Source organism: Orbicella faveolata, unplaced genomic scaffold (genome assembly GCF_042242905.1).
Source record: "Orbicella faveolata isolate gen_17 unplaced genomic scaffold, um_ofav_v1 contig_3, whole genome shotgun sequence".
Taxonomy (NCBI): domain Eukaryota; kingdom Metazoa; phylum Cnidaria; class Anthozoa; order Scleractinia; family Merulinidae; genus Orbicella; species Orbicella faveolata.
In genome coordinates this window covers 18,757,551-18,782,475 of record NW_028301558.1, presented here as the reverse complement: position 1 = coordinate 18,782,475, position 24,925 = coordinate 18,757,551, and the positions used below count along the sequence as shown (strand labels likewise).

The following is a 24,925-nucleotide window of genomic DNA, read 5'->3' as shown; positions in this document are numbered from 1 at the left end:
TCGGCGGACAGATGAAACTGAATATAGTAAGCTAAACAATATAATGATCTCAGAGACCAGGTCAACCTTCTTATATTATGCAGAAGCAACACAACCGTAAATGATACTTGAGCAATTACACAGACGTTTGCTCTAAAAGCAGTTCTGCCCGGAACAACATCGTTTTTGCCAGCAAGGACTTGAGTGAAGGAGAACGCCTAAAAATTCTGAGAATAAATATTTCTGAAACAAGGTCACAGCTTCTCAAACGCCCTAAAAACGCGCGCTCATGCAAATGAATATGCAAATAAATAATATAAAAGACGATAACAGATATTGGATTTGCAGCAGCCGGATATCCGGTAGCTATTTATATTTTGTTTTTGGAAAAGGAAGCCAGGAAATGAAAATCGAAGTCAGATTTCTGTTCCTCTTGTTTAGAAAAAAGCGAAATCAAAGATATCCTGTAAAGGGAAATCAAACTGATTTGAATTTCAGTAGCCATCCATTCTGAAGTCGAGGTTCGAATGGATGTTATGTGTATGTGTGTCTCTTTTTCCATACAAACGGTTGGCAAGGGGTGCAAAAATTATTAAATGCATATGTGGTTCACTATCAATAGATCAAGAATTGGAATTATGGATGGTCAATCTCGTAAATTCAGAACTCGTCTTTTCGAGCTGGACCGTCTATCATGGATCAGTTTTACACCCGCTAGCTGACAATTCTACCATTTCAAACTGAAATTCTGAGCTTTCAATAATTCTGATTATTTTCAGCAAAAACCTTTTAAAACAAGTGCCCAGCAAATACCACTGCAATTGCTCATCGAACTGCTGGAGAAATGAAAGCGGAAAAAATCACGGACTGAAGGCGACTTAGGGCGACTTAAATAAGCCCCAGAGTAGGCCTGCAACGAAATGAGTATGAGAGAGTTAATCCCTCTCATAGACCATATTCCTAAGCTAATCCACCCTCAAGATATTTTAAAGTCATTCCCAGTTTCGAAATTCCCAGGAGTGTCCAGAAATGGAAAATTCTATGACGTGGAGTTTGCTGGCGTGGAGAGCTCAAGTGCCTTATGCGCATTTTAAATCCTCCTCAAAAACATCCACGCAACGCGCGTGATGATGACGTTGTCCGCGGAAGAACTGGGTGTGTCTAAAAACATCTTTACTGTAATCACCTTGGGAATAACGTAACTGTTTGTCAAAGGGTATCAAGAAACGTATTATTACAATGTGGAGAACTTACTTACTCCTAGAATTTTAGCACAGAGGGCTACTAGTTTATCAGTTTACACCGTCATGTGTCACCCTCTATAAATAAAGTTGATTGATTGATTGATTGATTGATTGAATAGAACAAACGATAAGTGACGCACTAGAATTCGTCAAATAAACTCTAACTTTCTGACGTCACCAGCGAACACAGAAAAATAGGATGAAATAGATATACGTAAGCCCTTTATCTTTCCCTTTATTGACGATGAAGTGCGTTACGTACGAAATAGTCAAAACAGGTGTAGAACTGAAAGGTAAAAATTAAAAAAACCAAAGCAACGGAGCGCAAACTTGTAATAACTTCTTGTTGTCAGTTTTTTTTAGAACTGAGTACTCTATTTGTAGCTACAAAACCATGAAAATGCCGGGAGAGGTTTGGCTTGGAAGTGCCCTGTAAGTGCCCGTATACTGACTTTACTTACACTTGACTAACCAATAAATAATAAATTAACCATCAACTGCTCACTATAGAGATGGTAAATCGCGAGTAAAATAAGTATTATATTCGTCGATTTCAGTGAACCCTAGCGATTAAATCTTGAAATAAAGAATTGTTCGTCATGAATTGCGTCACCTGAAGATAGCGGCTAGTGATTGATGTTCTGGCCGTTAGTTTAGAGAATTTATTTCGTTCTTGGAAGCCGCGATCCTTTTTGTTTGCACGACGAAATTGAGACCTCTGGGAGAAATTGCAACTAAAACAACTCACCTGGTGAATAAATCGTAACGCGCGGACGCTCGGTGATCAGCGACACTTGACTTGTGGGCAGGCGATTGCGAACGCTTTATCTACTGGTCAGCAGATTTGAAAACAAAAACGTCTTACCCGAAGCGAAGAAGTGACGGAAGGATCGAAGGTTGTAGTGAAATTTTTCCTTACTATACCTACAATTTGGAAATGAGCTACGTCCGGCATTTTCCAAGTTAAAAATGAACGAAAAACACTTAAATTGCAGTCGGGGATGGATATAATAAAATGTAAGAAGTTTTTACCTGACTTTTTTTAAAGTGTTAAAGACAATGTTAACGATAACTTTGTAGTTAACGTTACAGAAAGTCGACCGGACTGTGCGCGAGTTCTGGGCCGAGACTGGCTTGTAATCATTACAGAAAACAGGATCGCTGAGCATGTGTGCGTTTCCAAAAGCTTTGCCATATATGGCTTTTCTCCCGTTTTCGGGAAAAAGAAATGGCGATGTTCCGAGCATGCGTGTGCAAGTTATCCTGGGCTCTCTTTTCCCGCCTGCACAATTTCGGCTTCAATATTATCATAAACGACAGCTCTCACCGAATAGCCTTACTTCCGCATACTGACAATTAAATTACCACAAAGGAAGTACTTCGGTCTGAGGTTTACTGTGGTCAAACATATCTAACCAGCCTTTGGAGAGACTCCCAATTGGGGTATCGGGCGAAAAACAACGGTAAGCGCGAAAAAAATATTGTCAACGAGGTCAGGCGAAGCCAGCCGAAGCGGTGTCTCGTCTCACTGTCGACACTCGCCATCGTCTTGAGCTTGGCTCGCTCCGTTTTTCAGTCGATCGGAAGTAAAAATAATTTGAATATTAACATCAGAAGTAACTAGAACTTAAATCTCTCTTTTCATGGAAACAAAAAGTTGGTTTGTTATCTCTCTACCAACTGAAAGGAGTTGGCGTCGAATTCAACCCTCGACAGAGCTGAAATCTCGAGCAAGGAAATAAGGTTCAAATAAATTACATGTAAACGTAATAAATTCAGCACAATTCCAGTGTGGCAATCCAATTCTCAGGAACATGCACTGGGAACTTTGATGGCGGAATACTTTTTCTCCAAAACAATCGCTTCTTATGATGCATACGTATACACCCCGGTTGAATTAAATCGCATTTCTTCCCGTCTATTATTGGCGCAATCTTCACGAAAAAGGAAATTCATAAGCCGATGAGGAAACCAAATGACAGATGCTTCATGAAAAGTATTAGAAGGTTTTTTTATGCGGCTGTTCTTAAAATGCTGTTTTTCTAGTTTTCCTATGAAAAGTAAGCTATATTTTACCAATTGTCTAGTTTAAAATGAATTAAATCTAGCGGGAGAGCTTCGAACATAATAACATTGGAAAAAACTCGTAAAGAATTGCGTTTGGGTATATTTGCATCAGAGCTGCATTCTGAACTGAAATAAACGCAGGTGAAACAATGGTAACAGAAATTTTAAAATGCTGCCGGTGACATTTCACATATTAAGTTTGACAAGACATAGCAAAGTGACCGAAGTTTCAGAAATTAACGAATGTCTAAATATCTAAATGGCTACTAATTTCTTGCGTGCGTTGCTGCGAAATTGTGTATTTTAGTGGCGCGCAGAGAACTTTGAACCGTTCCGCTTTTGTGAGAAATCAATGGCGACCTAGACATTTCAGTAATACAGACGAAGATCAGCTGCGTTCGAGTTGTTTTTCTTTTAGGCATTTTTCACTGTTGCATGATTTGGCCTATTACACGAGACAAACCGCTTTAAATGCAAAATTCATGACCGCTAGGATATATGAAATACACCGCATTTTTGAAGTTAATGTGCTTGTATAATATTCCACTTTGCATGAAATTTAATTGAAAATCTGATTCTGATTAATCTATCGGATTGAAACATAGACCGTTTGTATGTTTGAAAAATTGATTTTTAATGAAGGCAACATTCTCTGAGCGCGATTTCGCAACACGAAACACTGGGAGAGCATACACAATGAATTTGCAAATTTGCAAATTTAGACTGCGACAGAAACTCCTAAAACCCAGGTCAAATCTGATTGTCTGTCCGTTAAAACGTGTTTACTTATAAAACACACCGCTTTTATACGAGTGATATGGGCTTCTAGGCAGGGCAAACAAGCGGCTAGAAAGCTGATATTTTTAATCGATAGTCGATCAAATGAGGCCAGCTATAAGCTTTGAGTCTGGGACTGTGGCAAACGTGTTTACGGCACTAGAGCCAGTGAACATAGCTCCGTACAGTTTCGTCTGAGCTTCGATCATCAACTTGATCATTCGTTTTTTTCATATTAGTTTACCGTAATACAGCAAGAATGGCGATGTCTTTTCCGTACTAAACCAAGCTTAAGAAGGGGAATTATATAATGACTATTTGGACTAACCTCAATCTCCTCCTTTTTACGTCGCTTTCCCAAACATAGTGGACGCGAGAAAAATGACTTCAGACGTTGCTTCAACTTCATCTTGACGCGACAAGCTCTTTTAGCGCAGATAACCCTTACTAAAAGGATAAAGCACGATGAAATCGCACCATAAACAAGTTAAATTTCATTCAAATTTGGCTACTCTCTGCGCTCGCGTCACAAGAAGCCATTCGTATTTTGGTCCAATAAAAAGTGTGGATGTAAACAATAACATTTACGTATTGCGGACACACTCTAAAGAAATCGCCAAACGTTCAGTTTGTAAGCTGCCTTGGGCAAAATTACAGATAATGACGCTAATTTTGGTAATATCAAGAAAAAAGAATCTAGCGCGTTTACCTCCTAAAAATTTTCCGAGACGTGCAAAAGGACAGTAAAAAGCGAAGGGTAACCCCGGAGTGTTTTGTTTTCGCGAAACCACGATGTAACTTTTTCTTAACATGCAAATATAGAGCTCTTAACTGAAAATAATTCTTTTTCCATACAATTCCATACATTGGAACAATGATTATTTACGTAAATCCGCTCTCTGGCAAAGATGGACTGTTTTGACGAATTAATTATCGATTACTTTTGTGTGGTACGTGTTCCGCAGTTTATAAAGTAAAATTGAAAATAGCGCCATTAGCATGTAGCCGTCGCACATCAACGGATTCACTCTTCGCTCGTTATTTTCAGCTGTTGGCTTTTGAGCAGGCAGGAAAATTGGACACGGCTCGATAATTAAAAGTTCTTGGAGGACTAAAACCAACCTCGACACCAGATTCGAACCCAGACCATTTGGCGCTCTCTCCACTGCGCTCGCCTTTGATACCCTGTACACGTGGCAATTTTCGCTGGTAGATTGCACCTAATGATAATATGACTAGGCTGTGACCTTCTTACCTGTAAAAAAATACAGTATGCTTTCAATTCGACCAAAAATTTCGGTTTGAGTTTCAGTGCTAGCGGCGAATGGAACAGCATTTTCCGAAATTTCATAATTTTCGAGAATTTCTCACTGGTAATTTCCATTTCATCGATATTTATTCCAGAATTTCCAGTCTAATAGGTCGTCCTTCGGAAATTCAACAATTCTCAGAAATCCCAAGAAATTTCCATACCATTTACTCCCGTTTGGAAAATTTTGAAAATTTTGGTCGAATTTGAAAAAGCTTACAGATCGGTTTCACGTGACGTTTTTAAATTCCAAAATCCAAAACTAAAGAGCCACGAAAGTTTTTTATCCTCATCAGACATAGGGGGATCTAAATTTATTTCTGTTTACAATGTTTCAGCTCAATAGCGTGCTTGGTTTGGAAAGCAGCGCATTTTGAATGTCGGAGTTTTGGCGGTGCTTGACACAAAGCTACGATTGCGTTTGTCGCAAAATATACACTCATCTTGTGATTTTTAGCTATTTTAGGAGTTAAAATATTAGTGCTTGTGTCTATGTCTTTTTGGCATAGTTCAGACAATCAGTAGACTAGATAGCCAAAGTAAGTTCCAGATGTTTACACTATTTTCCGGCCGCCATATTGGTGGAGCACGGAGGTCCACCAACATGTCGGCTCTATACTGGGTTCTGTAAATTTGCGCAAAACATTTCGACGACTATCTGAAGTTTGGGAAAACCCAGAGACCTATCAATTGGAGAAAAGCCGTCTTTACTTTTCTCCTATAACATAAAATTTCTTGACTTTTTCCACTGAATAGTTTTCGATTTATTTTTTCGTTGCGTGACAGTGAAAGCGATCTATATTTCCAGAGGCCTTAGATAAACACAAAAGAGGATAAAGGGTACCAGAGGTAATCAGCTCTTGAGTTATCTTTCGTCATGGTACCCAGAAGTCTTAGAGTGCTCATCCCCGTCCCTCCCCCATATGAGCCCTGGTGAGCTATGCCTGCTACTCAAAGAATTTTTAGATATGACTTAAACAAGAAATAAAATGCAAACAGCGGCAACAAACATAACACATGAACTACGCATGGTTTGGAACAACAACCTAAAATTTTCTTGACGTTTCGCATGCTGCAGCACGCATTTTCAGAAGTGGCGGTTATAAAGAAACGAAAGATTTAAAACTTAAAAATACAAAGCGAGGTACTGGTAACTAACTAAACAATAACGAAAACAAAAGGTGATAACTAATAAAGTGACAGCTTTTCACTGCTAGCATTGTCATTAAGTGTTGGTTTTAAGTCTCGTATAAACAATGTTTCTTTTTTCGGTCAAATCGACTTAAGCCTTAGCCTGATTATGTTGATCGACCTGGGTAAAAATTGACGCGTGTGATGCTGCCATCCTTTTGTTTTCATTTCTTTTCTTTTTCCTTCCCTTCCCTATTGGGGATTATCAGAATCATTAAAGTGTGATTGCAGTGTTTACAACCAAGAACAAAACTTCTCGTGCATTTATAGAGATGTCGCCTAACCTTTGAAGATTAAGATGAAGTAATATATCAAACACGAGAGACAGTGTTTCATCGGGATATCTAAACACCGAGATGAGAGTTGAAAATACGACGCCCAGCGGAGTATTTTTGACGAAATTCGAGGCGTTTGGATAGGCGATGAAACACTGTCTCGAATGCACCTGTTTGATATTTCTTCTCAATCGAAACAAAAACTAAGGAGTAAACGGAGAAGTAAACTCCTCAAAATCTATGCTAATTAAGACCGGGTATGCAAACCTCCTACAGGGTTGTGATTTTCTTTATTTTAAATTGATGGATTATTAATGAGTTTGAGAACTGGTTTTCTTACATTTTATTTAAATCTACAGGTGAAGTTTGGTACGAAAACTACATCCAAAAGTTTGCTCTTTGTCCACTCAGAATATTTTACAAAAAAAGTCAGTTAAAATCTTCTGGATATATTGTTATCTATAGTTCATATTAAATGTTTTCAGTTGGTATCAACGCGTCACCTGACTGAATATACCTCGGCTAAAACTGGGGAATGTGTGAGGGATATTCCCTAATTTTCAAATCCTGCGTGCTGCGAAAAAATATTTAAAGGATAAAAAACATAACAGTCCCTATTTGACTTCTCGAAGTTCGCAGTTTTCCTCGAGCTTCAGTCTCGAAGACTGTGAGCTTTGAAGAACGGATAGTGTCCGCCGAGAAATATGCGAGCTCCTTTTCGCGCCAGATAGGGCTATTGGTTAGATAGAAACAAGTGTTTTACTGGAAAATACACTACTTGTAAAAGTTATGCGAAACTACATCCGGAACCCGATTGGCGCATTTTCCATATCCTCACTAGTGAATCGATGACGTCATTTCCCGCTTGTACACAGCTGCTTGTGAAAATAGTCAGTAAACATGGAGGGAGAGAGAGAGAGAGAGAGAGAGAGAGAGGGAGATATTAGTCGGTACAGAAAATCGCAAGGTGTCTTGAAGATATGACTTTTCTTCTCAGTTAGAAAAAGAAAAAAACTTCGTAAGATACTGTTTTTACCACTCGAAAATAGAATTCATTTAAGTTTACCAACAAATTCAAAAACAAAAAATGAAATTACCACCAGAAAAGGAACGATATAAAACGATATTACTGTGGTCGAAGCCATGGATGGGTGAACTGTTGTCGGAACAAAGGGGAGACTTTTTTTCCAGCCAGAATGTTCCGACAGGAATGCCGAGGTAGTTTCGATGTCGTTCAATAGATTTCGTCTGTTTGGAGAAACTGCATTCGACCTCTTCGTTGTATGGTTTGCCGTGGCATTCCTTGTGCGTAAAATACACGCTGTTAGCTTCCTCGCTGTAGAAAACCTCCACGCCATGATGGTAGGGACCATTCAAATGCTCTCGGAAACTACTCTTGGGAAATAAGGGACCACGTCTTGTAATTTTAAACAACTTTCCAATTGTGGTTGACCAGTTGATCGTGTTGCACAGCATATTTGTAATCACCAACCCGAGGCATGCCAAACGTGTACAAGACGATGTTCTTATTTTACTGCCTTGCCTAGAAAGCAACTGTCGTTCGGCTTAGCATACGCAGTAGCAAGATCGAACCTAAAACCGTACCGGTCACTTCGTAATTGTACCACAAATAACAGCCTTGACAGGTCTTGACAAAAGCCTTTGGAAACGATGCTTAGATCTACTGAGTAGCTCACTTTCGTTGTCTAGAACCATTAAATTTAATTTAAAAAGAACTTATTTATAAAATTAATAATCAAATAAAACTATTGTGGGAGGCGCGGTGGCCTCATGGTTAGTGCGCTCGTTCCCGGAGTGAGCGGTTCGAGCCCTGACCGGGGAAACTATGTTGTGTTCTTGGACAAGACACTTAACTCTCACGGTGCTTCTCTCCACCCCGGAGTATAAATGGGTACCGGCGAATTGTTGGGGAAACCTAACAAATTGCGGGGGAGTGACCTGCGATGGACTAGCCTCCCGTCCAGGGGGAGTAGAAATACTCCTAGCCGCTTCATGCCACAGAAACCGGGATTAGCTCCCGCAGCTATGAGCTATTTGGCTCGAGCTCCAAGGCTTCACTTTTATTGTACAGTACACGTAGCTACACAAGGCGGCACTGTGACCTGTGGTTAGAAATGTAAATGTGGGTTATAATAATTAGCGGAAAACGCTGCCTGTTTCATGGGCTCAGCAAATACCTCGTAGTTTACAGTAGCTAGTCCGAGAAAAAGAAGGGTGGTAATGGACTGAGTTGATTCATAAAGTATCTGCCTCTAAAATGTTCTTTTAGAAAAAGAAATCAAACACCTGCATATCGTCTACCAACAAGATCTTTCTAATGATATCCAGATCAGAGTCATTGGCTCAATTGAGTCTGAAATATGCACGAAATTTGAGTGAAAATTTCCTCAGCTACACTTGGGTAAGAATTGGAATTGGCCGTCTCGATGATGCTTTCTTGGGAGTTCTTGAACTGGAAGCAAGTCCAGTAGAAGGTCAACCACTGCAGCAAAAAGATAAGAAAAGGAGAAAAAAAAAGACAAAAAAAAATTTAAAACAACCGAAAAGCTTAAAGACGAAGGTCACTTTTTCGTCCAAAATTTTGATTTCTGTGCATGTCGAAGCAAAAATGTCATAAAACGCCATGCTAGTGGAAAGAAAGGTATGCTGTCATGTTGCAATAACCTTTTTGGGTAGATTGGAACTAATTTGGTTCATATCTAGGCTGAAAATCTCCAAAACGTCCTCAAAAATGCGTTTTTGCCGAAATTCTCCGGGCGTCAATGGGTTAAGTTACTAACGCCCTCGCAGAAAGTGCTTTAAACTCATGAGAGGCAGCCAATGAAAGTTCAGTTAAAAAAGGTTCGATCAGAGCGATTTTATTTATATCGTATCTTTTACGTTTGAGTAGCATTGTTTTGTAGAGCTTTTACGTTTTTATAATATTTTCCACAGTGCCGTTCATTATCATTATCATTATCATTATCATTATTATTATTATCATTATTATTTTTAAAGGGTTGTTGTCTTCTCAGAGTTCTTGTCAGCTCTTTTGCAGAATGTTTCCTTCATACCGCTTAACTGAAGCACGCCTTACCTTCAACAAAAACCACGTACAGCACAGGGCTTGTCAACGTTTTTTATTCGAGCTTCTCAAGAGCTGTCATACCTTGACAATTGTCATTATTCATTCAACATAACAACGAACAAGTGTCACTAGCCGGGGAAAAATGTGAATTAAATAATCAATAGACCCGCTACTGAGCTCTAAAACCACTAATTACTAGCTCGTTCACAAATGCAATGACGCTATTCACTGTAAAGAAAACTGTCCTTAAGCTAATGTCAACAATCATTTGGTTAAAATCATAAAACATAAAACACCTTACGAACACTAGCATCTAAATATTGACGTTCCCGCTCCAATAGGCCTGGTGCGCAGTTGCTAATTTATACTCAAAACAACGGAACGAAAACTAAAATAAGATGTTATTAGTTCTGCACTAGAGCAAACAACTTGGTGTGCCTATTGAGCCACAAATAAAGTAAACCAGTTAGTTATAATACGTGAGAATGCCCATTCACAATATAAGCTGTGAGCGATCTTTTTGAGCTTCTCTGACAGGCTGTTTCTGGAATTATCTTGATGATTCTTCGCGCCTCTTGCGAGTTTGGGGTACACAGTCTGTTTCCCAGAATGTTCCGACAGGAATGCTGAAGTATGTTTTGTGTTTCTCGATAGAATCGGATGTGATCCCTTTGGAGAAGCTGCATGTAGCATCTTCGTTGTACGGTTTGCCGTGACATTCTTTGTGTGGGGAATACACGCTGGTAGCTTCTTGGCTGTAGAAAGCTTCCACTCCGTGATGATAAGGACCGTTTAAAATGCTGACAGAAACTACACTGGGGAAATGAGGAACCAAATCATTGTCATTAACAATTCTCCAACTGTTGTTGACCAGTTGATCGTGTTGCAGAGCATAGTCATAGTTACCAACCCGAGGCATGCCAAACGTGTACAAGATGATGTTCTTACGAGGAGCTATGTTGTGATAAGCGAGCCAAGTACTTGCCAACGAAGCCATTGCCCCTCCTAAGGAATGCCCCGTGACCCAGATCTGATACGATGGATTCTGCGAAACGAGAGTGTTCACTTCCGTCTTCATGCTGGGCCATAACACATCGAAACCTCTCTTCCAGTAGCTCTGAACCTCGCCGTCCAGAAATCGCGTTTTGGGGGAAAGTAGGATTTCTAAAATTTGTTTTACCACTTGATTAAAATCCTTAGAACCGCGAAAGGCGACCGCAATAGCTTTCAAGGTATGTGAGATAGCAACATAGCCAGAGCAATCATGACCAGCAGCATCACAGGTCTTCGTAATCACAGTCTGAAGTTGGAATTTGTCAGATGTGAGAGCATTGTCGAGGCATTGCTGTTGATGTGCCAGGTTATTAGACTGGTCATACGCTACTGCCGAGAGATACAACATCTTCAGGGATAATTCAGGATTGTAGCTTGAAAATTCGTCAGCACAGTGAGATTTCTCCACAATATTTTCCGCTGCTTTGCAAGGGTTCGTTGCAACATCGCCTGGTACATGGCACTTGTTATCCCTCTTGCACCATCTACATGATACAAACAGGAAGCTCGACCTGGCGCAGTCTCCGCAGTTGGTTTTACTACAGGGCCGTGAGAAGAAGGCCGTAACTAGAGTCAGTTGTACGAGGATTAGAAAGAGGAAGGACGGACGAAGCATCATCAACAGCGACGAGATGCTTAGCACGGTGAAACGGACTTACAACCCTGCGGATAATGAATATTTGTGAATTTACATATGCAAAACTAATTAAGAGAACCTTCTCTAGCCTAATGACATTGCCGCGAAGATCTTCTAATACATATAGAATATTTTCAATTTCTATTTTTTTTTTGTGTGTTCAGATAACGAGTTACTTGTGTTAGAAATGCAAACATAAAGGGGTCACAGACTTCAATTCGTTTCAGAGATGAATGAGCTGTGCTAATAATTTAAATCAGAACAGAACAAGATTAAGGCCCAACTAACAGGAGGCTAACCAGTTGGTTATTTAGATTTGAACTCCGGTCTATCGCGACTAAGCAACTGCAACGAAAACAGTCCGCGACCTTCGATTTTCAAGGCAAGCTTCTTACCCACTCGGCTACGTTGCATCCTCGAAGTTCAGAATGCCTTCAGGGCAGGCAGGTGGTTTTTCGAACTTGAATTGATTACACTGATTGTTCACTATATGGACCTCCTTATAGACCCTGGATCTCCTCTCGGGTTGCAATGAAACGAAGTGACAAAAAAAATTATTCCATGTTAGCGAAGAAAGGCTGCGTGCATAATGGTTCATCCAACTTTTACAACGACATATACAGTTTACAAGCTCAAAAACGGTGACGCAGTCTGAAAGTTACCGCGGCATAATTTGTGAAATTGTTTATGAATGTGTCTTTTTGTACGATTATCGGAGTTGCATCGATTATTTGTGGTACTTGACAGGGCAGATTGCGAGAAAACCCCTGAATAAAGCAGAAAAAGATTGTTCCCCATATGCATGTTTAGACTTGTTTATATACTTGTCTTTATACTTTTCTTATGGCTTTTTTATATTTTAAATATACTTTTGGCTTGGCTTTCCTACTAAAAAAAATTAGGGAAGGAAAAGAAAACCAACATTTCAGCTTTTTGATTGAGCCTGAGGGTGTTGGATTTGCCTTGGAACGGCTCTCAGAAAGGAACTTTGCTCCTCCACTCTCTTGGCGCAAGTGCACGAAATCACGGGCAACTATACTACTGAAAAAGCTAGGTATTAATTAAAGTAGCAAACATCACGACTTACTGCGCTTGGATTGACTTCTTGTACACGTTTTCAATCGAGTTCTCGCATCCGTGAGACCTTCGATATCGGTTTGGTCTCTGTGACGAGCTGATCTTTTCTTTCAGTCATAATTGGTAGCATTGACGTGCCAACTGGCAGCTAAATAAATCATGTGTCAGTTGTTACCTAGGGAACTAACTCTTAATTTGGAAATTTGATGAAATAGAAGATAAACAATACGTGAATGCTTAAGAGCACTTAGCGAATTAGAAAAAGATTTTAATGTCACTATCTTTAGAGGAGGTAAAGTGATATCAATAAATGATCTCTACTGGATGCCTGACAACAAAAAAAAACATTTTCCGAAAAGTTATACTAAAAGGTTTAATTAAAGTCACTCGTGCAACTGACCTGTCGTTTGTATGCGTCAGTTGGGTTCCCAACCACGTAATTGCATTTATCTAGTGTTGGTCTCTTAGGGTTTTCCTAATTGCTTTCACTGCAGTTATCTACGGTTTGACACAAAAAAGACGCGAAAGTGTCAATTCTGCTTCGTGTTGATCCAATGATGTCCAGTTGCCTCGTTGCCCTAACGAAAGAATATTTGACCGCATGCTCAGCTAATTAAAAATGAATTTTCAATTATAGGAAAGAAATCCGTCCAGTTAAGAACACTAGAAGGACTACCTAGGTGTGGGACCAAAAATCAAAATCAGTTTCAATTGGATCTCAGTTTGAGCTGCAATCCATCTACTGCAAGCATTGTTTGTGACTAAGCCAACCGAAGGCATTGTTTTTTTTTTTTACAAAGTTTTTTCTTTGCCTCAGTCACGGAATATAACACCATAATTCTCTGCCTATTCAACAGTTGTCCGGGTTGAAACCCTGGCCGTGGCCATTTCGTTATCTTCTTGAGAAAGACACTTTACTCCCAAATTGCCTCTCTCCACCCGTGAATTCAATGCTGAGGAATGACCCTGCAACGGACTGTAGAATCCCATCCAGGTGGAGGCAGAAAAGTCCTTGTGGGCACCTTTAAAACGCTATAGAAACCGGGATAAGCTCAGGCGGTAAAACTCGGCACTTAAGCTTGGCCCAATGCAGACTCCAGTGAATCATGAGACCAAGTATTTTATTTTCACCTTCACATGCATGCTAGGGAGCTATCATTATATGCCACTGTTTATACGAGACATAAAAAAAGAACCATGAAACACCCACATAACTATAACTATGCAATAGCAAATGAACTTAGTAAAAACTAAAGTTCTCGTCAACGTTGCAGGTTGAAAAATATTATCAACAATCCTCTATAAAGAGTAGTGCACTACACTTAGCCACCACGAGCTTCCAATAGCAGCCATGATAGAGACACAGATTTGATTACGTTGTTCGGCCTATTACTACCGAAAGATATATCACAAGTAACTAAACTACCATAATGTCTACAGGCTCTAAAGGGTTAACAAGTTCGGTGAGGTATAATCCCCCTCTTTTTATACAAAAACGTCGAAAGAACGATTTTAAGAGCATCCACTAAAATTGCACTCAGATCTGAAAATGATTCTTGTGAAAAGTGTCAGTATTAGTCAAATCTTGTTCGTATAGAAGTGTAATCCAACAGACAAAAAACTGAAGCTTGCTGATCACGGGAAGTGACCTCTACTTACTGCAAAAATCACCTTAAATCTTTTTTAAACTTGACCTGAGTGAAATAAAACCATGCTTTGTTAAAAAATTTCAGGCTTAAATCATTCAAGCCTACTAATCCAGTTTGGCGTTGAGGAGTGGGTGCATTTGTAGCCGCTAAAATCGTTTGGGGTCAACCCTGAAATATTCGACGTTCTTAAAATAAAGAGAGCAATGCGATATCTTCCTATCAACAAAACTACGATTTATTTATTATGACCACATGAGAACATCTTTGATGACCTCCACGGCAGTGTCTGTTACGCGTTCATTGAATACAATTTGTCTGCCAGAATGTTCCGACCGGAATGCTAAAGTATTATTTTGTGTCTCTTGATAGAATCGGATGTGAATCCTTCGAAGAAGCTGCATGTGGCATCTTCGTTGTACGGTTTGTCGTGGCATTCCGCCTGTGTTTAGAATTCCTCGCCGTTGAAAGCTTTGACTCCGTGATGATAAGGGTCGTTTAAAATGCTGACAGAAACTACACTGGGGAAATGAGGAAGCAAATCATTGTCATTAACAACTCTCCAACTGTTGTTTACCAGTTGATCGTGTTGCAGAGCATAATCGTAGTTATCAACCCGAGGCATGCCAAACGTGTACAAAATGATGTTCTTACGAGGAGCTCGGTTGCGATAAGCGAGCCATGTACTTGCCAACGAAACCATTGCACCTCCTAAGGAATGTGCCGTGACCCAGATCTGATAAGATGGAATCTTCACAACGACAGCTTTCACTTCTTCCTCCATGCTCGACTGCAATAACTTCTCAAATCATCTCCTTCAGGAGGATTCAACTGTATAATTTAGAAATGGAGTTTTGCTTGAAAGTAGGGACACTAAGAATTGGGTAAACGCTTGATCAAGATCTTCAGAGCCGAGAAAAGCTACTACTCTGACTTCCAAGGTATGCGAAACAGCATTATGGCCAGAACAGTTGCTTTTAAACCGGTCACAGGTCTTCGTTACCACAATCTGAAGTCGAAACTTGTCAGATAGCAGAGAGTTCTTGAGGCATTCTTCTGGATCATGTGACTCATATGCTACCGCTGAGAGAAGCAGCATCTTCAACGATAACCTAGGATCGTAGCTCGACAATTTGTCAGCGAATTGAGATTTGTTGCGAATAATTTCCGCTCTCTGGCAACTGTTTGAGCCACTTCCTAGCATATAGCATCCGGTATCTCAGGTGTGAAAGAATACTAAAGCCGAAAAACCGACCAAGCATTCTAATTCGCCAGACAGTTGTGTTTGTTTAGAGTGGATCGTGAACTACCTTGCCTGGAAAGCGAATGTCGTTCGGCTTAGCATATGCAGTAGCAAGATCGAACCTAAAACCCTAAGTCACTTCGCAATTGTACCACAAGTAATAAACTTGTGAAAACGATGCTTAGACCTACTGAGTAGTTCACTTTCGTTGCCTACAACTATTAAATTTAATGAAAAACAATCGTATTTATAAAATTTATAATTTATGAAACTATTGTACCATACGCGTAGCTACACAAGGCGGCACTGTGACCTGTGGTTAGAAATGTAACTGTATGTTTTAATAATTAGTGGAAAATGGTGCCTGTCTCATGGGCTCAGCAAATACCTCGTAGTTTACAGTAGCTAGTCCGAGAAAAGGAAGGGTGGTAATGCATCAGTCAATTCCAGCAGTGCCCATCCCCCCCCCCCCCCTAGGGTAACCGCGGGGCATTTGCTCACGTTGCCAGTCCCGGGGATGGGGCATCCGCAATTTTATCGCGGCCCGAGGGCTGGGCATTTGCGTACCCCGGGGCGACCCCCGGGCATTCGACACGCGTGGAAAGTGCCATGAATGAGTTCATCGGGAAAGACGAGGCGTTTGTCGAACAATGGCTCGTCCGTCAGGGATTAGAGAAACTTGCAGATGTTTTTAACGGTATATTCTCAATTTTAGATATTTCTTCATTACTTGTAAGCATATGAATATAAGCGAGAAGGTCAACTATATTTTGTTTATCACAAAACAATCACTGACGTGAACACGACTATTTCGCGTTTCGCATTCAAAACTAGCCTGGCATTTTTTAAATTCATGAAATTAGAGTTAAAATACTTAAGGTTTGCGAATTCAAATGATGCGATCTTCAAGACAGATCTTGCGAGCTTATAATGCAATGCATCATCATTTAAAATGTCTTGATTCTTCACAGAAAAAGTAGCCTGCGAATACAGGCGCCTATCATAGCTCGCGGCTGGGGGCACGTCCGCCGCATTCCCAACTATCCTCTAGCAAACTGTTAAAAACAAATGTAAAGAAATAAATATAATCAGAATCAACTAACACGTACTGTTGTCCTTGAAGTCTTACCGTTGCATTACAATACTGAACAGTTGACCGTTTTAATCACTGATTAATTAAAAAACTGCAGAGGCGTTGGAAGGCGACGATCCCAAGGGCGGGGCATTTGCCCTCTTTCTTCGTCCCCACCCCGGAGCATTTAGGCAGCTTATGTGTCCCCACCCAGGGGAATTTGCCCATTTTTTTAACAAAAATGCTAATACCCGGGAGTTAGCCCGGGGGGGGGGGGTAGGTACTGCTGGAATTGACTGATGCATAATGGAACTGAGTTGATTCATAAAGTATTTGCCTCTAAAATGTTCTTTTAGAGACCAAAATCAAACACCAACAAGATCTTTCCAATGACATCCAGATCAGAGTCATTGGGTCATTTGAGTCTGAAATATGCACGGAATTTGGTGAAAATTTTCTCAGCTACACTTGGGTAAGAATTGGAATTGGCCGCCTCGATGATGCTTTCTTGGGAGTTCTTGAACTGGAAGCAAGCCCTTGAAGGTCAATTACTGCAGCAAAAAGATAAGAAAAGGAGAAAAAAAGGCAAAAACAAAATTAAATTACCGAAAAGTGTAAAGATAAAGGTCACTTTTTCGTCCAAAATTTTGATTTCTGTGCATGTCGGAGCAAAAATGTCATAAAACGCCATGCTAGTGGAAAGAAAGGTATGCTGTCATGTTGCAAAAGCCTTTTTGGGTAGATTGGAGCTAATCTGGTTCATATCCAGGCTGAAAATATCCAAAACGTCCTCAAAAAATGCGTTTTTGCCGAAATGCCCCGGGTGTCAATGGGTTAAGTTACTAACACCTTCGCAGACTGTGCCTTAATTAGAAGCAGCCAATGAAGGTTCGGTTAATTAGAAAAGGTTTGATCAGAGCGATTTTTAAAGAGTTGTCGCCTTATCAGAGTTTTTGTCAGCTCTTTTGCAGAATGTTTCCTTTATACCGCTTAAAAGCAGGCCTTACCTTCATGCTCTCCTTCCCCTCTCGATATTACCTCAACAAAAACCACGTACAGTACAGTGCTAGCTTGTCAACGTTTTTTTATTCGAGCTTCTCAAGAGCTGTCATAACTTGACAATTATCATTATTGATTCAACATAACAACAAGGAAATGTCACTAGCCGCGGAAAAATGTGAATTAAATGATCAATAGATCCGCTACTGAGCTGATGGATTAAAAACACTAATTAAAAGCTCATTCGCAAATGCAATGACGCTATTCAACGTAGAGAAAACTGCCCTTAAGCACATGTCAACAATCTTTTGGTTAAAATCATAAAACAACAAACACCTTACGAACACTAGCATCTAAACATTGACGTTCCCGCTCCAATTGGCCTGGTGCGCAAATGCTAATTTATACTCAAAACAACGGAACGAAAACTAAAATAAGATGTTATTAGTTCTACAATAAAGCAAACAACTTGGTTTGCTTATTCATCCACAAAGAAAGTAAATAAGTTGGTAATAATACGTGAGAATGCCCATTCCCAATACAAGCTTTGAGCGATGTATTTAAGCTTCTCTGAAAGGCTGTTTCTGGAAATCTCTTGATGATTCTTAGCGCCTCTTGCGTGTTTGGGGTACACAGTCTGTTTCCCAGAATGTTCCGACAGGAATGCTGAAGTATGTTTTGTGTTTCTCGATAGAATCGGATGCGATCCCTTTGGAGAAGCTGCATGTAGCATCTTCGTTGTACGGTCTGCCGTGACATTCTTTGTGTGGGGAATACACGCTGGTGGCTTCCGGGCTGTAGAAAACTTCCTTTCCGTGATGATAAGGACCGTTTAAAATGCTCACAGAAACTACACTGGGGAAATGAGGAACCAAATCATTGTCATTAACAACCCTCCAACTGTTGTTGACCAGTTGATCGTGTTGCAGAGCATAGTCGTAGTTACCAACCCGAGGCATGCCAAACGTGTACAAGATGATGTTCTTACGAGGTGCTATGTTGTGATAAGCGAGCCAAGTACTTGCCAAAGAAGCCATTGCTCCTCCTAAGGAATGTCCTGTGACCCAGATCTGATACGATGGATTCTGCGAAACGAGAGTGTTCACTTCCGTCTTCATGCTCGGCCATAACGCATCAAAACCTCTCTTCCACGAGATCTGCACCTCACCGTTTAGAAATTGTGTCTTTGGGGTAAGCAGGGTTTCAACAAATGTTTGAATCGCTTGATCGAAATTCTCAGAGCCACGAAAAGCGACCACAACAGCGTTCATGGAATGCGAAACAGCAACATAACCAGAACAGTTCTGACGGGCGAAGCCACAATTCTTTGTAACCACTCTCTTAAGTTTGAACTTGTCAGATGGGAGAGCATTATCAAGGCATTGTTGAGGATGTTCTGGGTCGTATGCTACTGCTGAAAGAAGCAACATCTTCATCGATAATCCAGTATCGTAACGTGACAATTTGTCTGCACAGTGAGATCTCTTCACAATATTTTCCGCTCGGCTGCAAGGATTAGTGAGCACAGCACCAGGCATATAGCATTCGTTATCCCTCCTACACCATCTACAGCGAATTCCAAAGAAGCGCGAGTTTACGCAGTCCTCGCAGTTGTTGTCGTTACAGATGAAGGCCATCACTGCATTCAAATGTGAAAGGAACAAAAAGAAGCACAACACTGTACTAAACATGTTGAGGCGATGGAAAGCTGAACTGAATTAACTGTAAGCGACCTCTTAAACACTTAAATAAGCCTCGGCTTCAGCTTCAAGGAATCATGTTACTTCCTAGAATGTGTAATTAGACTACAGTCGTGGAATACCCTTGAAGTCGACTGTGTCAGTAATACAATAACCTTACGAAACCGAAACTTGCACCTCTGCAATTTTCAGTTTCCAGGTCTGCAAATAATCCTACTTACGGGATTTCTATGACATTTAAATGTAAATTGTTGGATTCTGTACGGGTAAATCCCACCCAAAGCCAGGATTAACACAAACAGAACAAAAAATGCACTCTTATGTTTACTTTACGAATTATAATAATAGTTTTGTTTTTAGGAAAAACTGCATCTTCCGGTCAGTCTTACACGTTAAAAATATTTTATGAGCTTCCTTGTTCTTTGGGTCTGCATTTATTTTATCTTTGTTTCTTTAAGGCTGTCAGAGCTATACACTCCACTTGCTTGTTCTGAAAGCTTACTAAATAGTAATTACAGTTCAATCATTGTCTTTGCTGACAGCTCTTGTATTTTGTCTATATCATAAACGCGTTTCAGCTCTTAATCTTTTTCGGTTTCGATTGATAATCATTAAAAATACAAACAAGCCGTTGTTTCCGATTGTCTCACGGAAGCTCTCTGGTCTGTTCACAGACCCTCTGGCAAGTAACACAAGCAAAAGCATTTACCGCAGAGGATTTTAAACGCTATAACGACGTTGCTTTTTGATCCTTCAATGTCGGCTCTTCCTATAATTGCGAAGCCAAAGACTGCGAAGGCTGCGCCACGATCATCGCAATTCCCAAAGACTATAAAATAGCAAATCACATGTCACCACCGTGTCAAGGATCCATCAGCCGAGCACCATACGATACGAAGCGGTTGTCGTTACTTCATTCTCTATTTCTGTATTTTTCCAGGGCCACCCTCCTACTTTGGAGCTTTTTCGAATCCCCTGAGGTTAATAATTTTTGCTTCAGACAGATATAGAGGGATTGTGAACAGACTTGTTGACACGCAGCGTGGGGAGGAACGTTTTGTGACGACAAGGCGTGCAGTTACTAAGATTTTCGACGAAGTCCCGAGCAAGTCAGGTTTTTTAAACTTGATGCAGTGAGTGGTCATCGGTGTCAGTGGTGTAAAAACTGAAACGGGCTAACTATGTTTGCGAAACCAAACGGAGCTGATCGGAGCGAAATAAGTCATGAAGAGGTAGTGGAAACTCAGTTAAGTAATCTAACGGTCATATCTCTCTGTGGTAACCTAAAGGGGACTAATGACCCAGGCAATCCAAAATTTACCGTCCATTCCATTCACTGTAACATTTCCAACAAACCGTCTCGGTGCAATGAAAATTTTTGAGCAAAAATAGCAAATTGCGTAACGTAAAATTGTCACGTTACGGCAAAGTCCAATTTGCTAACCGACCCTATAGACTTGTAACAAGAGTAAAAAAACAAAAAAAAATCGTCGAAAACGTAGCCCAAAGCGCGAACCCAGAAACGACTTCGATTAAAGGCTTGGGATGTCACATAAACATTGTGGACGTTTGCGAAGGGTCCAGTAATTTGCGTACATCGTAAAAGTCTGCATGCGAGCCAAGAGGCCCATCAGGCCGGAGCTTATCCCGGTTTCTGTAGCATGAAGCGACTAGGAGTATTTCTACTCCCCCCTGGATGGGATGCTAGTCCATCGCAGGGTTACCCCCAGCGTTAAGTTCGCCGGTACCCATTTATACACCTGGGTGGAGAGAGGCACTGTGAGAGTAAAGTGTCTTGCCCAAGAACACAACACAATGTCCCCGGCCAGGGCTCGAACCCGGACCGCTTAATCCGGAGACTAGCACACTAACCATGAGGCCACCGCGCCTCCCATACATCGTACATCGTAACACAAGTCAACCAACGTGCTGTGCCCAGGAGCCCGCTCATGAGTAAATTTCGACCAGTCCAGTCAGGCTCGATTCAACGTCTGTTTTCTCGTTTTCTTTCCATTTTTGTTACATGGAAATTTTGATTTGGTTTCTCAGTATGTGACTGAAATGTTTTTTGATTGAATATCACCCGGCTACAGTCTTTCAAGTCCCGTTTGCCGGTTGGCGGTTTATTTTCCGCTGTTAAAAAAAGACGAAAAACAGCTACCAATTTTCAGTGTCAATTTCCAAAAATGAAGCACACAGTAGAAGCTAAGACACATGTTTTTTTTGTTTTTTTATCAAAATAATAATTATCGGAAAAAATTACGCTTTGATCGCATTAGAAGATTATTCAAGGTACATCTGAGAGAATCTTTCCCTTATCTCGTATATCATTTAGATCGGGTAACAAACAGCTGTAGAGAAGCAGTAGAGTAACGATTTTTAAATGCCGGAGATAACTCTTGCCAGTTTTTATTGCACGCACTTGACATTTTTCGCTCCCTTGGCTGAAATTATTTGTTTTCTGTTGATTTTAACATTGAGCTGAAAATGAAAACTGATCTTTCGGTCATGGTCATGATAATCACTTACACGCTGCTCAAAATAGCTAGACGATTATTTTACCAATGGTTATCTTAGAAATACTTCGTTATGAAAATTACTTGAAAAGCAAACACGAAATGTTGACAACAAACGAACAAGCCTAAACTAATCAGATCGATCAAGTTGCCAAGACAGAAATGGCACCTTGAGGAAAAAATTAAATCATCAATTAGCTCGCATGGCTTGTCCGGCAGCAATACTGAACGACAAAATTAAAGTTGATTCGAAGTTGCCCGTCGTAATTCCATGCTGGCTTGGGCTCGAGGAAGACTGGTGCTATGATTCAATTCCAAACAAGTAGCTTTCGAACTGTTTTTTCAGTTCCGACTCAAAAATTTAAGTATTACTTTCGAAAGTTTTACAATCGTGGAGTAATAGCTAGTTATTTATTCAGCTTCACTTTCCAAAGAGTGAATTAATCAACGTGGGTCGATCCATATAAGGCTCGTTAACAGCAAGTGAAACAGCATATACTGAAGGTGGCTTGTCAGTTTTAATACTTCCTCAAACTCGAAGACAAAGATGTTTCGACATGTTCTTCTTGGTTTCATTGTCTTCCTTTCTCAACTGACCGTGGCCGTAGCCCACTTGTGTAGCGCTAACAGCTGCGCGGACTGCGTCAGCTCGCGTTTCATTCAGTGTAGGTGGTGCAAGAGGGATAACAAGTGCCATACACCAGGCGCTGATGCCGCGAGTCCTTGCAGCAAAGGAGAAAATGTTGCTGAGCCCTCTGACTGCGAGGACGGAGTGCCCCATTACGATTCTGAGGTATCGATGAAGATGTTGCTTCTCTCAGCGGTGGCGTACGCCCCAAGTCACAAACAGGAATGCCTCGAAAAAGTTCTGCCATATGAAAAGTTCCAACTTCAGCGTGTGGCTACGCAGAAGTGTGACATCTTCGAAAATGAATGCTCTGGCTATGTTGCTGTGTCGCATGCCCTGAAAGCTGTCGTGGTCGCGTTTCGTGGCTCTGCAAAATATGAGCAGGCGGTATTCGAATTCTTGGAATCGTTTCTTTCCCCTGAAGTTAGCTTTCTCAATGGTAAAGTTCAATCCTACTGGAAGAGAGCCTTTTTTGTGTTATGGCCGAGCATGGAGGCGGAAGTGAAAGCTCTTGTTGTGAAGAACCCATCTTATCAGATCTGGGTCACGGGACATTCCTTAGGAGGAGCAATAGCTTCGTTGGCGAGTACTTGGCTCGCTTATTACGACATAGCTCCGCGTAAAAACATCATCTTGTACACGTTTGGCATGCCTCGGGTTGGTAACTACAAATATGCTCTGCAACACGATCAACTGGTCAACAACAGTTGGAGAGTTGTTAATTACAATGACTTAGTCCCTCATTTTCCATTTGTAATGGGAGTACCAAATAAAGAACGTGGTCCGTACCATCATGGCGTGGAGGTTTTCTACAGTGAAGAGGCCGTCAGCGTGAATTCTACACACAGGGAGTGTCACGGGAAACCGTATGACGAAGATGCCACATGCAGTTTCTCGGAAAAGGAACTCTCTATCCTACGACACTTGAAGTACTTTAGCATTCACGTTGGATCGTTCTGGATGGAAAAATGTGTTCAACGGCTTAGCGTAAAAGGATCGAAAGCGAAATATTTAAGGGTTAAAAGGAGCGAGGCTTCGAAGGCGTTTCACGGAAAATAACGGGTTTTTCACGTTCTATTCATTTACTGTCCGTTTTTCTCTATCATGCTATCATGGCAAATTGATAATAATAATAATAATAATCATCATCATCATCATCATCATCATGATAAAACATTTCTATAGAGCACACCACCAACTAGTTGTCCGGGGCGGATCATTTGATTTTGATGGGAGAGGGAGGGAGGGGGCGCGGGGTATTCTTTTTTGGATTTGTTCCACGCGATCTCGCCAAAGGGACGTCCCTTTTAGCAAGACGAAGAGGTAGATATAATTGTTCACATGACAAGATAGTGATACTGTAATGTAATCATGTTGCTTTCTAGTTGTCAAAGTGTAAACGAAATAAAACGATGGAGATTCTCAGTGGCTATTTCAGTGTATGGAATGTTCTACCAGAAGTTTATTATACCTCTTCTTCCCCTGGTTTGGTCAAAGCTTGAGATTAACTATAATACAACTGAATTTTTAACTCAGTCTGATTTTCAGAAAGGAGTTTGTCCACGGGCAGTTCAGAGCACAGTTTTACAGCCGAATTGCATGAAATTCGCGTCCCTCGGTATAATAGCATTTTCAAAACGCCTTTATTTCGAGCGACCTAACTCGGTCAAAAAGTTTTTTTGGTTTGAAATGCTGTTCTGGCTTTCTCTATAGGCAAAGCTAAAGAATTCCCGACCACGTAGAGAATAAAAACCCCCAAAAGAATGTGTATTCAGTTTCCCCAAGTTCGTCAGAGAACACTTGATATAAAATCAAAAGAATCAAAAGCACCTGTCTTTTGCTATGAATAACAAAACCCTGGTCACTCAAATTTTGACACTTCTCCCCTCACCCTGACGAAATTGAACTGCACGCAATTAATTTTGTTGGTTTACCAGCATTACAACAGCTCAACTTGATTAATCTGAGCTCTAGCACTTGAAGAGTTCTGAGACAATAGATAAATAAAGCAATCATCGGTAACGTAGTAGTGATGATATTGTTCTGATCTATCTCTTCTTCACTAGAGCCCTTAACACATCACAACACAAACTCTTATTCAGCAGCATTAAGCGGCTATCCGTTTGCCATGCGGACCTATATTTTTCCCACTTTCGATTTTGCTCCTAGACCCCTAGCTGGGATGCAAGTGACGCAGTTGCCAACTATTTATGTTGTGACGGTCAATTTAACCTCGGCAACAATGCTGGCAATATGGCTATGATGTCTACAGTTAAAATTGGAATCAAAATAAAAGCTCTTTTTAGCTGGAGTGTGTTTAGCCTCTTTTCTCAATTTCTCTAATATTTAAAAAAGTTTAACAAAGACTAAGTGCCGCTGAAACGAAATTTGCGTATCTGAGATTTTCGCTTAATTATAATGTTT

The 24,925-nt window shown here is 40.6% G+C and overlaps 5 protein-coding genes across 7 annotated transcripts in view; 1 reads left to right on the top strand and 4 right to left on the bottom strand.

Annotated features, from left to right (window-relative positions):
* Positions 1–4,497, bottom strand: part of LOC110057486 (C-Maf-inducing protein-like) — a 39,698-nt gene extending 35,201 nt beyond the window's left edge. Inside the window, exon 1 of one of the 2 annotated variants that reach the window (XM_089297503.1) lies at positions 4,396–4,497. In XM_089297503.1, the coding sequence (XP_089153629.1) occupies positions 4,396–4,476 (81 nt within the window). In that variant the 5' untranslated portion in view covers positions 4,477–4,497. The remainder of the gene's footprint in view (positions 1–4,395) is intronic. The other variant, XM_020764078.2, reaches the window with a different exon arrangement.
* A 5,470-nt stretch (positions 4,498–9,967) lies between these two features.
* Positions 9,968–12,958, bottom strand: LOC110057471 (lipase ZK262.3-like). Of its 2 annotated transcripts, none has more exons than XM_020764059.2 (2): positions 12,708–12,958; positions 9,968–11,646 (listed from the first exon to the last, which is right to left on the bottom strand). In XM_020764059.2, exon 2 carries the CDS (start codon positions 11,600–11,602, stop codon positions 10,481–10,483), a length of 1,122 nt encoding a protein of 373 aa, XP_020619718.1. In that variant the 5' UTR covers positions 11,603–11,646; positions 12,708–12,958; the 3' UTR covers positions 9,968–10,480. The 2 variants fall into 2 exon arrangements, with proteins under 2 accessions (XP_020619718.1, XP_089154247.1); XM_089298121.1 differs by lacking the exon at positions 12,708–12,958 and adding an exon at positions 12,016–12,657.
* Positions 12,959–14,559: 1,601 nt separating this feature from the next.
* LOC110057397 (lipase ZK262.3-like) lies at positions 14,560–15,868 on the bottom strand. Its single transcript, XM_089298122.1, has one exon. The coding sequence runs from the start codon at positions 15,125–15,127 to the stop codon at positions 14,792–14,794; it is 336 nt and encodes a 111-aa protein (XP_089154248.1). The 5' UTR covers positions 15,128–15,868; the 3' UTR covers positions 14,560–14,791.
* A 1,857-nt stretch (positions 15,869–17,725) lies between these two features.
* LOC110057470 (lipase ZK262.3-like) lies at positions 17,726–19,937 on the bottom strand. The gene has a single exon (XM_020764058.2). The coding sequence runs from the start codon at positions 19,346–19,348 to the stop codon at positions 18,263–18,265; it is 1,086 nt and encodes a 361-aa protein (XP_020619717.2). The 5' UTR covers positions 19,349–19,937; the 3' UTR covers positions 17,726–18,262.
* A 2,396-nt stretch (positions 19,938–22,333) lies between these two features.
* On the top strand, positions 22,334–23,926 carry LOC110057386 (lipase ZK262.3-like). The gene has a single exon (XM_020763978.2). The coding sequence runs from the start codon at positions 22,421–22,423 to the stop codon at positions 23,558–23,560; it is 1,140 nt and encodes a 379-aa protein (XP_020619637.1). The 5' UTR covers positions 22,334–22,420; the 3' UTR covers positions 23,561–23,926.
* The last annotated feature ends 999 nt before the right edge of the window (positions 23,927–24,925 follow it).

Coding starts and splice junctions, on each gene's coding strand:
- LOC110057470 (XM_020764058.2), bottom strand. CDS start 19,348: ATGTTTAGTACAGTGTTGTGCTTCTTTTTGTTCCTTTCACATTTGAAT.
- LOC110057386 (XM_020763978.2), top strand. CDS start 22,421: ATGTTTCGACATGTTCTTCTTGGTTTCATTGTCTTCCTTTCTCAACTG.
- LOC110057471 (XM_020764059.2), bottom strand. CDS start 11,602: ATGATGCTTCGTCCGTCCTTCCTCTTTCTAATCCTCGTACAACTGACT.
- LOC110057397 (XM_089298122.1), bottom strand. CDS start 15,127: ATGGAGGAAGAAGTGAAAGCTGTCGTTGTGAAGATTCCATCTTATCAG.